The sequence below is a fragment of the Glycine max genome, chromosome 9 (assembly GCF_000004515.6).
Source record: "Glycine max cultivar Williams 82 chromosome 9, Glycine_max_v4.0, whole genome shotgun sequence".
NCBI lineage: Eukaryota > Viridiplantae > Streptophyta > Magnoliopsida > Fabales > Fabaceae > Glycine > Glycine max.
This window is the reverse complement of record NC_038245.2, coordinates 5751026-5767008: the sequence shown is the minus strand read 5'-3', so window position 1 is coordinate 5767008 and position 15983 is coordinate 5751026. Positions and strand designations below refer to the sequence as shown.

The window sequence follows — 15983 nt, the reverse complement described above, 5'->3', positions numbered from 1 at the left end:
AGGGCGCAGGTGGCGAAGCTGGCCTTGGGGAAGTGGACGGTAGTGAGCTGGAAGAGCCAGCTAGACTCGCTGATGTAGTTGTGCACGACGATGAGGGTTCCAATGATGGTTTCATGTTAATGTGAAAGTAAATATGGTGGAGGAAGGGGCCTTTGGAAAAGGATGAAGAGGGTGAGGGAGGAGTGAAAAATTTGTTGACATGTTAGTGATTAGACATTGATAACGTGACACTCCCTCTGTCACTTCACCACTTCACAGAATGTGACTAACCAAAAATACTAAAGTGAAACATAAAAAAATATTGAGTACTTAGATGAAAAAAATGAATTTTAGGTAGTAAAATGAAAATGGACTATTTTTCAAGTATGAAAACAATATTTAAGCCTTAAATAAATGATGTTTTAAGGATGATTTTATTGAACAAGGTAAAATCAGTTAAGATATCATGAAAGTAATTTATTGTGCTAATTTTAGATTATTATACCTCATTCCTATTTGCTTATAATCGAGTTTGAATGAAGTACATCTAATGAAAGTAATTTGTTGTACCAATTTTTATGATCAAATCATTATTGTAACATCATTGTTTTCCTAATTATATGACTACATATTTTACTAAAAATGTCAAGAGGAATTAAATTTATTTAACCTTAGTAAATAAAATGCTTTAAAAAATTATATGCTGTAGATGATTTTATCTAGTTTTGTGTTATGGGCATTAAGGGAGATGTGAGTATGGCTACAACGGGCCTTAGAAGGAATGAAAGCCTTCAACTCCTCTAAAATCCTCTTTTTTCTCTAGTTACTCACATAAAAAAAAAAAAGATTAAAGCCCTCCCCTAACTTTGCTCTCTCATTTCTTTCCTCCTCAAGACACTCTTTTGGTTCTCAAGGTTGAAAGGGTTGAAGCTCTTCTTCCTATAGCATATTTTCTTTCATCTCAGGATTATTGGATAGCTCCCTTAGGTTGTGTTTGGTTTAGGATGAGAGGAAAAAATAGAAAAGAAATTGTGTAATTTTCATGCAGAACCCACCACACATTTTAAACTCTTATTTAATTAAAAAATTTATCTTCTATTTCCATTTTCTAAACCAAACACACCCTTAGTGTGATGATAAGTCCCTCGATCTCCCTTCTTTATTGTAGCGACCCACTTTTGTTACATAACCAACTAATATAAGCATATGGTTTTGTTTAATTGAAAACCTTTTTAAATAGTTTATTTATGAAAATACAATATAAACTTTCCTTGAAACCAAATTAAGCCAACAATTAAACTCAGAACTTGAGATATAAACCATGATGTTGTAAAACATGTCTAAATAAAATTAGAAGCCTCATGATACTTCAACCTTTTAAAAGAAGATAAATCTTTGATTACGTAAAACTCTTGGAAAATATGCATAAGACAAATATAAGTTGATAATTTCTATACATGAAACTAGACCAAGGGGAAAAAAAGAGAAAAATGCAATTCAATTCCATTGTTCGCTCCATCTAGCATGCCTCTAAGAGGAAGATCCACCATAACAACTATTTGCCCTCTTGAAAATGTCTAATTCGGGATCATTATAGTCACAATCACATATGTCACACGTAAGGATAAGCTTACCAAAACAAAACTATACATATACACAAATAAATGAATTCCAAATGTAAGAAAAAATGAGAAAATTAAACTTTGTATACTTCAAAAATACTATACATAATAATTGAAAATTTTATACAATACTTAGTTCATAAACTTATAACAAAACTCAATTCATATAAAAGTAATCTTATATTGTTCATCGATAAACACAAATAAACATCAACATAAAAAACTCAACCATCTCACATGATATATGAAACATAATCATATCATAAATCCTCAAATAACATCAATAGCATAATTTGATCACCACTTGTCATTATGAGTCATTGACATCATAAATCACATTCAACATCAACTATCAGAATTCTCAACATAATACAATCACCAACATCCATCATCACAATTGATGTTCATCATAAACCAATAGACAACCTCAATATCCAAAACTGACTTTACTCCATTGAGTTTCAACATCATATAAGTGACCCCTTATAAGCCACGTCAATTAATATGGTCTCACTCTCTGACCATTTCAATACATCATAGTCTTCCCAAAGGAACATAACTAACTCCTTTTAACATATAGAGACAATTCCATACAAGATTCACATTCACATCACATATATCATCATCTTATCAACATTCCATTTTAATTTCTCAAAACATCATAGTCTTCATAATTTTGCATTCAACAAAATCCTTTCCAATACCAAAATAATTGTATTCTTATATAATAATTATGGCATATGCATATCGACAAATAATCTCCTTTGTAAATTCTTATAAGACAATTGTAAGCTTGATAACAATTGTTGCACCTCTCAATTTTTGTTTCAAAGTCTTACTTCATTAATAATAATTCATCTTATAATTAAACATACGACATTTGTATAAATATTTTAAAATCATATAAATAATAAAAAAGATAAGTATTTTAACACATTTTTGGCTTAGCAAGCCAAAGTTAAGGTTTGCCAAAGCTCCTCTAAAGCTGAATGCTCTATTGAATCACATTTTGGCCTAGCCGCACAACTCTATCGTTGAGCCAAAACACTTGGAGATGAATGCTCCGTTCTATCACTTTTATGGCCAAACTGAACCAAACTCCCGTTGGACCGAAATCTCCTAAAGTTAAATGCTCCATTATGTCATTTTTTGGCCTCGCTACAGGGATTCTTGTTGAGCCAAAGCAAAGATGGGACAACAAATTTGTGAATTTCATGACTATTAATGGTATACCCACTCATCCTAATCTCATGCAAAGACTCAACCAAGTTCATAAACATCAACAAACACCATGTACATCATCATTCCAAGCATAATAAACACAATAAAAACAATCAAATCAATTTAAAGTTTTCCTTACCATACTCCAAGCTAATATTTTTAGGAGTAGAAGAAGATATTGAACACAAAATAAGGGTTTCCCTAAATCAACAACACCACCACCTCACCCTCCATGGAAACACAACCAGCACAACCCTCATGAGAAATTTTTACATCAAAATCCTTACAGGTCATTCCAAAGGAAGGAAAAGAGAAATGAAAGAACAAATAGACCAAAAGGGGGAACGACATGTGCCTACCAACCTATAATCAATCAAAGAGACTTTTGAGAGAGACAAAATAATTTTAAGATTTGAAATTTATCATTTTCATTCATATCTAAGGAAGTGATTTTCATATGATCTCTCTCTCTCTCTCTCTCTCTCTCTCTCTCTCTCTCTCTCTCTCTCTCTCTCTCTCTCTCTCTCTCTCTCTCTCTCTCTCTCTCTCTCTATATATATATATATATATATATATATATATATTCCTTGAAAATCATTTTTTTTTGTTAAAATTATTCTTTATGTGATGTTTATTTTAAAGTTCAATTATATTTTTAGGTTGGTAAAAATGTAAAATCAGTTATGGCAATTGTCTTATTATTATTCTTATAAAAAATAGAGAATTGAAATAAAATAAAATAAGTACTACAATCTTATTGGACCGACTGGAGAAAAAATGAAAACGACAAAAAAGAAAATAAAATCCCACAATTTTGTTTTGCATGTTATAACAATATTTTTATTACCAATAATCATTTTATTATGTCTTTCCTTCAAAGCACAAACAAATTTAGTACGTGCTTGTTTTTGAGTTTGCACATGTTCCAATGCATGTTAACACCAATCCATGTTTCTAGTGTCATTGGTTTCAACGGACATTCAAGGCTTAAAAATGTTAAAACAAATAATCTTAAGGATACATCTGGTTTAAAAATTATGACATATTTTTTTGTATGAAATCCTAATTATAATTACAAATAGATCACAGAATAAAATTAGAACTACTTGCAATAAGAGTGAGCAAAGAAATCATGGTTATTTTCATAAAATGAGATAGAAAATTTTACATAATTTCTTGGATAGAGAGAGAGCATATGAAACCAAATACACAATTACGAACAAAAGCTGGTAAAGTTTCCATGAGACTAAAAATATCTCTTCATGACAAACACAATCTTCTGATGAGTCACTTGAATAAATTAAAGTGCATACAACCAGGCGTCTTTTATGTAAAAAAGGAGTTGGACCAATAACTTGAGCCTATGCTATACTATTTTTGTTTGCACCAAAGATATTTTTAACCGATAGTAGGGTTCAAAACGTATGGATCATTAAATTAAGTTCAACTTGTCTCTCCTAACAAAGTCTTCTTCATACATTAGTCATAAATCAAGTTCTTTAACAACATACTTAAAAACCAAGTTATCTACCTATTGTGTTGGTTCTTGTTGGTTTTACTAACTACAAATTGAAACCAAATACATAGAGAGAGCAATAAGGTAAACATATATGACTCTCTTGTTTAAAAAACAATGGCTTTTGGCAACAAAAAGTTTGTGTGCATGTTGAACCAGGTTGTCAATTTCGTCTCTGTTTGTTTCATCTCTTAGCTTTTGTGGTGCTGTCTTCCTCTTGGATCAGCAAAACCAAGGCTTTTTATAGAACATATTGTGGTCTTAGAGGGTTTAGTTCTAGAGAGGATACAAAGTTTCTAAAAGGATTCTCTGAGTAAAGAAAAATGTCAACAATGGACTTGAGGCAAGCCTTGGCTGGACTTCTCACTCTCTCTATGTTCATAATGTTGGGGAACATGATCAAGAAAGACCATTTTGATTCCATGTATGATGTAAGTCACCTCAAATTAACCTTGTCTCACTTTCCTTTTGATCTTTTGAAAAATTAAGCTTTGATTATACCTAATCAATTATTATTATTATTATTATTATTATTATTATTATTATTAATGAAAGATTTTGGTTTCTAAATATAAAATATTTTGCTTGCATTTAGTCTATCATTTTTTAATTGTTATAGTAAAAATTCTTTGGTCACTTCACCTTTATTTGGAACTCTTTTGTTAATAAAGGGAAATTACCCTTAATTTTTATTCATTTAAAATAATTAGTGATTTTTAGGATCTTTTCTTAATAAAGAAGAAGGCAAAATATTAAGTAAGACTAGAGAAGGACAACATAATGAGTGGAAAAAGTGTGTTGTAATCCACAACCTAGTGCAATTAGAGACTATTGAGAGACCTGAATTTTTAACACAAAATGGTCAAGAGTCAATTTTTTTCCCTAATTTCCTTTTTGTGTTTTTTTTTTTCAACTCATAAGAGATTTGAAATCTTTTCCTTAATTGAAAATTCACAATAATAAGGTAACATTTAAAAATGCAGAAAAAAGTGAGTCACCATTCACGATGTCCTATATATTGTAAAATTATATATGTATGAATGTTTAATTTATTCAAATTTAGTAGGCATGATAATTAAGCTAATATTATATAGATACATAAATTTTGTATTTTAAAAAGAGTTATTTAATGAAGTAATTTGCAAGACTTATTAATGTTTGAACTTATTTTTTTGTTTTTTCCTTAAAAGTAAAAGCTAAGCTAATTAAACACGTTTATGTAAAAGCTCTTAAAACAATTAGTTTATCTTCTAGAAGAAACCATGAGATAAGAAGTTTCAAAAAATTCATCTGGGAGAACTTTTGATGAGTTTGTGTATATTGTTTTACACCTCATTGTGTTTATATTTATGTTACTTTTTTATTACGTTGTTGTACAAATGTGAAGCTCATCTCAAACTTAGAGTGTACACATGAAACGTGGTGCCATATATATGTATCTTCTTGCCATGTGTTTAGACTCGTGTCCATGTATGAGGAAACGTGCATTCATCTAATGCTACTCTATGTTGTTTTTGTGTTAACGTGAATATGTGGCATGATTCCAAACATATACTTGGGAGAGCTTTTGATGAGTTTGTGTAGATTTTTTACACCTCACTTTGAATCTTGTGTGTCTATATTTTACGTCACTATTTTTTTAATTTTGTTTTACAAATGTAAAGTTCGTCTCAAACTTAGAGTGTGCACATGAAACATGATCTCATATATGTACCTTCTTACCATGTGTTTAGATTGTTGTACATGTATGAAGAAACACACGTTCATCTTATGCTACTCTTGTCACTTTTGTGTTAATAAGGATAGGAGATAGGATTTCAAACATACACTTAGATGTAATCCCACATGGAATGTGCTAATATACATAGCTAATATATTTTTTAGTGTGTAATGCACAATGACACTAAGGTTAGAACATATAATTCCATGCATACCATTCAAACCTTCCGCCACTAAGCCTACTATAACGGGTTCATGCATAGCTAATATCTAAACATGGCATCTTAGTAGTTGTTATAAAAAATATCTCAATTTCCAAAAAAAAAAAAATTCCAAATATTTGTGACTGAATACTTTATCTTCCAATATATCTTACTTATTGTATTTTATTGTAATAAAATTCTTATTTTATATCACTTAAACAACAATATATATAGAATAACTTAAACATTTTATCGTTTGTAGTCAATATTTAAATTTCTTTGATTGATTGATTGATATATATATATATATATATATATATATATATATATATATATATATATATATATATATATATATATATATTAATTGGAAATCTTTATTAAATATTTTATTTATTTATTTATTTTAATATTTTATAATATTTATTAATTGGACTGCATTATCAAAATAATTTTATGTAAAAAAAATATTTTTAACATTTAAAAAAAATAAAATTTGAAATACACAATTTTAATGTTTTTAAATTAAAAAAATGTAAATTAAATTCTTTTATATAATATTTTTTGTTTTTATAATTGTAATTTTTATTACACAAAATAACTATTTCTAAATAAAAGTAATTTTTATTTTTTTTATAAAAAAATTATCTTAAAAAAAGAACTTCCAAGCTGAAAAAAATGAAAAAATAACAAACAATTTCTAATTTTTAAACTCTTATTTATAGTTTCAATTAGAAATAGCTTTGTAAAAATAAAAGTTAAAACAAACATTAACTCCTCAAATAAATAGATCCCTTTGCCTTCAGGCCCAAATTTCTATGTAAATGTTTAGGTAAAACTTAAATATTTCTATATAAATGTTTAGGTAAAACTTAAATTATGAATTAGGATATTATGCCCCAAATCTGTAATACACTTGTAAAAGTTTAACTTTATAAAGTTGGATGGTTAGAGAGAAAGAAAGGAGAAAAAAAAATAAAGTATAAGAGACAGGGAAAAAAAATTGAGTTTTTAGTCCTTTTATTTTCGATTAAAGTAGTTGAAGTCTTTATACTTTTATACTATCAATGATTTGATATTTTTTATCGAAAAAAATGAACTTGATATTTAAGCTTTAAAAAATCATATGAATTTAGTCCCTCATTTCCAAGAAATCGCCATGCTTAATGTCACAGAAAGAGAGAGAAAAAAATAATATGTTTACAAATCATTAGTCAAAGTAACTAATGAAGTTTTTTTTAACATTTGACGATGAGAAGGTTAATATTGAAGCAGCACCAGCATCCCAGAATGCCTCTGAAGCAGTCATTGACCAATCCCTTGCAACGGTTTCACATGTAAGCAAAAAGTCTTTGATGGAAAATGGTAAAGGACTTAAACCATGTAGGAACCCCCTTTCACTTGGTAAGTTCCCATCTTTCATAATCTATCTTGGTTTTGTTACTTATTGATGAATGCATAAATATTATCAAGTAGAAGCATCATCAGTTATTATGAATGAATCTTTTTTATTGGACCTGCAGAAGAGGCACATCAATCTAAAGGTTTCATCACATTCTCCTTAACAAATGGCCCTGAGTATCATATCTCACAGGCAAGTTAATTTGTTGCCCCACTTTTTTCTCTTTCTTTTCATTTTGGTTGTTTTCTTACTACTTTGAAAGATTATTACAATGTGACCTAATCAAAAAATGGTCGTATATGATAAGTTTTTTGATTTTTAAACAATTATATGAAAAATCATATTAATGATGATTTATGATTGATTGCCTGTGTAAAAAATTTAGTGCATAGACATTGAACTCAAGTTAATTTATAACTCAGTTTCAATTCTTCCTTTTCTTTTTCTACATTCTTTTTTCTGGTTTTACATTTCTGGGATGACAAGCACAGATAGCTGATGCAGTGGTGGTAGCTAGAATCTTGGGAGCCACTCTTGTGCTTCCAGACATCAGGAGTAGCAAATTGGGATATAGCATGTGCGTTCTCTATATAACACGATAAGTTCTATTTGAAATCATTTCTATTTTTTGTTTTATAATCAAGAGGTTCTATTTCTGTGTAGAATTATACACAAGTATTATTTCTTCATAGCTTTGTTATGCTATAGATTTATACTCATATTGGCCGGCATAGGATAGAGTTCGATGAACTTCTTGTTATTATTGGTTGCATGGATGAAGTAGTGTATCATCTGAGGCTTGGCTTTCCCAAATTACCCTCATAAAGTTAGCTATCCCTTTTAACTAAATTACCAAGCTGTATAATAATACTTATTGAGGGCTTTTCATATGAATCATTTTGGTAATGGCCAAGTATTTTCAATTGTTTTGCTTTCTCAGGGGTCATAGTGGTGCAGAATTTGCCTCATAAAGTTGATTTCATATTTCTTAATTTCATCAAGTATTTGAAATATTTTTTTTATTGGCAAATATTAATTTGTTAGAATGTTAATTTTGTTAGGAAAGAGGATCAAACCTGCGACCTTTTCCATCTTCCCTTCTCCCTTAACTATTCAATCCACCTTATATCTCTAAGTATTTGCAATCTTTAAGTTACTACAGAACTTGTCTCAAGATTAATTCATCAATATTTTAACATATATCAAATTCTTTAACATATTTAACTTCATTTCAGGAGCCTTGGAGATATTTATGATGTTCAGAAAATTATTAATAGGCTGGATGGGTTGGTGGGAGTAACTAAGACACTGCCTGTAACCAATGGAAATCCACCAATAGTGAAGGTACCTAACAGGGTTTCACAAGACTACATTGTAAGGATAGTGAAACCAATATACAAAGCAAAGGGGATTGTAAAGATTGAATCATACTTTTCCTCGGTTAATCCAACAATAGCAGGAAATAAGAAGAACCTTGACTCATTTGCATGCCAAGCAATGTTTGGAATTCTTCAGTTGCAAGCAGAGATGCTTGAAGTTGTGGACTCTATGATCCAAAAACTACAAAGTTGGAGCCAGAACTCAAATGGGAAGTTCATTGCAGTGGACTTGAGAACTGAGATGGTGGGAAGGGAGTGTCACAAAAAAGATGTCTCAGGAAGAAAACTTTGTTACCAGCCACATGAGATAGGTGAATTCCTCAAGAAGATTGGATTCAGTCCAGAGACTACTGTTGTTTATGTGACTCAAACCAAATGGAATTCTGATCTTGATGCACTAAAAGATATCTTCCCAAAAACTTATACCAAGGTAGTCTTACAATGACCCGAATTCTAATTTCATTTAGTCAAGCTTCATGGTTTGTGATAGTGTGTTTAAATTCGCGATACATGACTCAAATCACATTACAATATCAGCTAAAGTGATTTCTAGTAAAATGTTTAATGTGTGTTTGGATTAGCTTTTAATTCTGCCAAAATCAATTCCAAAACTACGTTGAAGAGCAAAGCAACAAATAGTTGCTTCAGACTTTTTCAATTTTTCACCATAATTTTGGAGGTCAGAATTTTTTTCTACATACTGTTACTTGTTTAGTTCTGCATTGAGAAATTGATTCAAAGTTTAAAATTGATATTGAATTAATGCAACTTTAGGTAGCTTTTGCATTAGATAAAAAAATTACATTGAGTTTTACTTCTAACTTGCTTTTAGAATAATAACATTCAAACATAGATCACATTACTTCAAAATCAATTTTAATCAAAACCAATTTCATTCAAAATTAATTTTATAAACACTTAACTTTTTTCCCATCAAATTTCACTTTTTCACTGCTGAATGAAGTCCACATCTTTTTGCTTCAACAGGAAACTGTGATGGCAGAAGACAAGAAGGGAAAGTTTCTCAGATCAAAAAGCTCTGAATTTGAGAAGGTCATTGATTTCTACATATGTTCCAAAAGTGAAGTCTTCGTGCCCTCTATTCCTGGCCTCTTCTATGCTAATGTTGCTGGGATGAGAATTTTATCAGGGAAAAACCAGATACTTGTTCCTGCTGAAATAGCTGGTCCATCAGCTTCAGCCTCTGACTACATTTCTTCCTATGAGTCCCAAAAGAACCATTTTGCTTATGCATGCTTTTGTTAAACTACCCCAGTGGTTATGGTTAAAATAAAAAAATAAAAAGTGTGCAGCTATATTTTCCATTTCGTGAGGAAGTTATCACGTGTTAGTTGTTAATATCTGCCTTTTATGTTTTGATGTTTAAATTCACCCATGCAGTCCAAAAATCTGTTAGCAAGGCCTCTAATAAGCACCACTAGAAATTACCATTAGCTTCAAAAAAAATTCTATATACTCAGATAATATTGAAATCTAAACAATTTTGTTTCCTAGTTACTAATTAGTAACACCATATAATAGCATACCCATATTTATACTTAAAAATAAAAAACATTATATGCTTAACCAAGTTAATAAACCAGCTACTAATAGCTAGTTCCAACTGGTCTTGGCTCTAGATGAAGCCAATATAGTTCAAAGTTCAAATAATCAGATCGGATCTTACTTTTAGAAACGAAGAATAAAAAATTAAAATAAAATGAATTGGCCCCTATATCCAATTTAAAGAAAACTAAATCTTATATAAGAACAATTAACATTTCAGGATCATATATTTTACAGCATGGTATAAAATTGCTGCCGCAATTCCACCTTCAATCAATATAGAAATAACCCAAGACTGTCTTTATCATATTCTTCGCCGTCTTACGTTCATACTTCATAGCATTACATTTCGTATGTGAAATGAAGAAAAAAAATATACTAATTTAAAAAGTACTCAAATAACTTATTAAGAACTATTACGTACAAACTAATTAAAAGCATAACCAAAAAATTTGAAATACATCACAAATTTTATTTTCATCACTATTTTAATTTTGTATTTAACAATAACTCACTGAACCAGTAAAAAAATCTATGAATTAACCCGTTCCACTTAAAACTGTTTTGTAAGAAAAATTAATATCATTTTGATTTTAAATAAAAATATTATAACTTATAACAATTTTAAGTGAAATTTATTCTTATTATCAATTTATACATATTAATTTTTTGTCCAATATTACTATTGAACTCTGCTTTTCTGTCTTTCTTTTCTATTAGTTAGTTGGTTTTGTTATAGTTAGTTGGTTAGTTTTTCTGTTATAGTTAGTTTTCTGTTATAAACTCACCAAGCTCTATATAAGTTGGTTTACCCTTTGTATTTGTTGAATCAATGGAATAATGAGAAATGCTGAGCACAATGCTCTTTCTCTTCCAAATCTATTTCTCTCTTCCAATTTTATTTTCTCTACATGGTATCAGTTGATATTCTTCTTTTTGTTGTGCTCTTGATTCCTTCTTGCAACCATTGTTGTTGTTGTTGCAATTCCTTCATTTTGAATCAAAATCTTCCAGCATACTCCTCGATTATTCATGGCTGATAATGTTGTTATCAATAGCGCAACTTTTGTCAACCTGTTGAATTCCTATTATACTCATCCCAATGAGCATCCTGGTGTTGCTATTGTTGCTCAGGTTCTCAATGGTGTCAATTATCACTCATGGTCACATGCTATGCTCCTTGCCCTGAAAACCAAGAAGAAGGTCCAGTTTGTTGATGGTTCTTTGCCTCGTCCTGCTCTCAATGATCATAATTTCACTATTTGGGATCATTGTAATACCTTGGTGGTTTCATGGCTTCATCATTCGCTGGATCCAGAAATCCTGTAAACCATTATGTGGATGGAGACTGCTTCGGATATTTGGATTACTCTCAAGAAACGCTATTATCAAGGAGATGTGTTTCACATTAGTGACTTACAAGAAGAGTTGTATCTTCTTAAACAAGGTGATGCTACTATCACTACCTACTTTACAAAATTGAAAGGTTTAATCCAAGAATTAGACAATTTTTGCCCTATTCCTTCCTACACATGTGTTGTTGTTTGTGCTTGTGATCTTATTCCTGTTATTAAGAGTTACAGAGAAGTTGATTATGTGATTAGATTCTTAAGGGGCCTCAATGAACAATACTCCATAGTTAGATCCAACATAATGATGATGAAACCCCTCCCTGATTTAGACAAAGTTTTTTCTATTCTCATTCAACAAGAGAGGCAGCTTGTTTAGTCTGATGATTCTCGAGTTTTTGCTCAAGTGGATACCAGTCATGGTCCTTATGGCAGAGGCCAAATGGATACCAGCCATGCTTCTTATGGCAGAGGCCGAGGTCGTGGAGGCCATTCATTAGGTGGAAGAGGTCGAGGAAGAGGATCCAAGATTTGTTCTTATTGTAGCAAAATAGGCCATATGGTTGACACTTGTTACAAGAAACATGGTTACCCTCCTCACTTGCAATGAGGGGGTGCTATCAACCAATACTCCTTGGATGATCAAGAAATTGAAGATGATTTGCAATCCCTTGGACAGAAAGAGGTGGTTGCAGATCCTTCATCTACAGCTTTTACACCAGAGCAACATAAGGCTTTCCTTTCTTTATTGCAACAAACTTCACAAGCCTCTTCCTCTCACCCCACTAATCAGTTGATTGGTTCTCATAAGAATGGAAATTCAGGTATATTTTGTGCCACTCTTCATGCTTATAGTTCCAACATAAACTCTTGGGTTCTTGATAGTGGAGCTACTAATCATGTTTGTTTTTCCCAAACTCAGTTTCAATGCCTTAAACAATCATACTTATCCTTGTTAAATTACCTGATGGATCTCAAATTCAAACCAACTTGGCAGGCACTATACATTTTAATGACCAGTTTTACCTTGCTGATGTCTTGTTTATTCCTTCTTTCACTTTTAACTTGATTTCAATTTCAAAACTCATTACTAATCTGCATTGTTCCTTGAACTTTCACCCTACTGGTTGCTCTATACAGGACCCCACCTCATTGAGGATGATTGGAGCAGCTGAATTGCGAGCTGGCTACATCATGTCTTCCTCACCAACTAAATTTTCCTATACTTGTAACATCAATATTATTCCTTCCACTAAATGCAATGTTTGGCATAATAGGTTAGGACATCTTTCTCATGATAAACTTGTCAAAATGATCAAATTATATTATTCCATTGATTGTACAAACTCCAATAAACCTTGTGACACTTGTCATTTTGCCAAACAAATGAGGCTACCTTTTCCTGATAGCATTACTGTTTCTTCTCAATGTTTTGATTTGCTGCACATGGATATCTGGGGTCCTTATGCTCATCCTTCATTACTTGGACACAAATATTTTCTTACTATTGTTGATGACAAAAGTAGATATACATGGATCATTTTTCTAAAACTAAAATCAGAAGTTGCAAATCATATCAAACAATTTATATCTATGGTTGAAACTCATTTTTCTATCAAAATTAAAAGCATTAGATCAGACAATGGCCCTGAATTTGCATTGCAAAATTTCTATGCTTCCAAAGGCATTCTCCATCAGACTTCTTGTGTGGAGACACCTCAACAAAATGGGATTGTGGAAAGAAAACATTAGCATCTTCTTGTTGTGGCTAGAGCTTTACTTTTTCATGCTCATTTACCTATTTTCTTTTGGACACAAGCTATTTCACAGGCTGTTCATATAATAAACAATTGCCAACTAAATTTCTGCATCAAAAATCTCCACATGAAATTTTGTTCAAATGCATTCCATCTGTCTCTACCTTAGGAGTTTTTGGATGTTTATGATATGCCTCAACACTCAAGGCTAACAGAAAAAAATTTGATGCTAGAGCAAGAAAATGTGTTTATTTAGGTATTAGAACAGGTGTCAAAGGTCATTTACTCTTTGATCTTATCTTACAACAAGAGAACTTATTGTTTCTAGAGATATTGTTTTCGATGAAAATACTTTTCCTTACTTGCATAATTCTCCACCTATTGATTCACCACGGCATACTACACCTATTTCTCCTTCATCTTCATATAATTTCTTGTTTGATCAGCCTTCTCTCTTACATCCTCCCCCACCCCAACTATCAAGCTCACCTATTGAGTCACACCAGCAACCAGCTAGCCCTCCAATTGATACACCAAATCAACTTTCTCCCCGTAGATTCCAAAGATAGAAACACCCTCCTTCTTACCTTAAAGATTACCACTACTCTATCCTCTCTGCCATAGCTCACAATTCAGCTCCTTCAATCTCTTCCAACATCAGGTATCCTATTTCCAACTACATCTCTTACCATAGACTTTCACACAATCACAAGCATTTCACACTTAATGTATCTTCACAATCTGAACCTACTAGTTTTGAGGAAGCTATATGTCATGAAAGTTGGAAACAGGCTATTCAATCTGAGTTATCATCTCTTATTAAGACTAACACTTAGCAACTTACTCATTTACCTCCTAATAAAAAGCCAATTGGCTACAAGTGGGTTTTCAAAACTAAGTTCAAAGCTAATGGATCCATTGACAAGCACAAGGCTAGATTAATAGCCAAGGGATTTACCCAAACTGCTGGTTTGGACTACATTGAAACTTTTAGTCTAGTTATAAAAATGACCACAGTCAGACTTGTGTTATCCCTAACTGCTTCTCAGGGTTGGCATCTCCATCAACTTGATGTTAACACTGCCTTTTTGCATGGTAATTTACATGAGGAGATTTATATAAAGGTACCACCAGGCCTGACAGTTGATAATCCAGCTCTAGTTTGCAAGCTACAAAGATCTCTGTATGGTTTAAAACAAGCCAGCAGGCAGTGGAATGTCAAGCTTACTTCCACCTTACTTGATTTAGGATTCCAACAATCCAAGGCAGATTATTCTCTTTTCACTAAAAGGTCTCCTACTGGTCTCACTATTGTGCTTGTTTATGTTGATGATTTGGTGCTTACTGGCACTGATCTTGCTGAAATCCAACAACTCAAGCACTCCCTGGATGCCAAATTCAGTATTAAGGATCTTGGAATGCTCAAGTACTTCCTTGGTTTTGAAGTAGCTCGATTTGCATCAAAGAATATACTGTTTTGATCTTCTTCAAGACACTAGTTTGCTTGCTGCCAAACCTTGTTCCTTACCTATGGATCCTACCCTGAAATTACACAAAGCTTCTAGTGTTCCTCTTTCTGATTCAACTGTTTGCAAGCGGCTTGTGGGGTGCTTGTTGTATCTTACTCACACAAGGCCTGATATTTGCTATGTTGTTGGCAAATTGAGCCAGTATTTACAATCTCCCACAAACATTCACATGCAAGCTGCCCACCATGTTCTAAGATATCCCAAAGGCACTACTAGCAGAGGCTTGTTCTTTTCCTCCTCATCTTCCACTTCTTTAACAAGATTCAATGACTCAGATTGGGGAGCTTGTCTTGACACTCGAAGGTCCATCACATGTATATGCTTCTTCTTAGGAACCTCCCTAATTTCTTGGAAGAGTAAGAAGCAATCCATTGTGTCCAAATCTTCTTCAGAAGCTGCATATCGGGCCCTTGCCCAAGCATCTTGTGAAGCACAATGATTGTTGTTCCTGCTAAAGGATCTTCATATTGACCATCCCAAACCAATTGTTCTATATTGTGACAATCAAGCTGCCTTGCACATAGCCGCTAATCTTGTTTACCATGAACGAACCAAACATATTAAAATCGATTGTCATGTGGTTCGAGACATGATTCAATCTGGTTTGATTCACCTTCTTCCCATTTCCTCTCATGAGCAATCGGGAGACATTCTCACCAAGCCATTACATGCTCCATTCAATCATAATCATTCCAAGCTAAAAATGCTTGACATTCACATTCCAGCTTGAGAGGAGTGTTG

At 32.0% G+C, this 15983-nt stretch overlaps 2 protein-coding genes across 2 annotated transcripts; both read left to right on the top strand.

Annotated features, from left to right (window-relative positions):
- Positions 1-4288: 4288 nt before the first annotated feature.
- On the top strand, positions 4289-10366 carry LOC100775204 (protein MANNAN SYNTHESIS-RELATED). The gene is made up of 6 exons (XM_003533697.4): positions 4289-4769; positions 7520-7664; positions 7784-7854; positions 8154-8239; positions 8898-9471; positions 10029-10366. Exons 1-6 carry the CDS (start codon positions 4662-4664, stop codon positions 10305-10307), a joined length of 1263 nt encoding a protein of 420 aa, XP_003533745.1. The 5' UTR covers positions 4289-4661; the 3' UTR covers positions 10308-10366.
- Positions 10367-15243: 4877 nt separating this feature from the next.
- LOC102659656 (uncharacterized mitochondrial protein AtMg00240-like) lies at positions 15244-15681 on the top strand. The gene has a single exon (XM_006587956.1). It carries the CDS (start codon positions 15244-15246, stop codon positions 15679-15681), a length of 438 nt encoding a protein of 145 aa, XP_006588019.1.
- Positions 15682-15983: the final 302 nt, after the last annotated feature.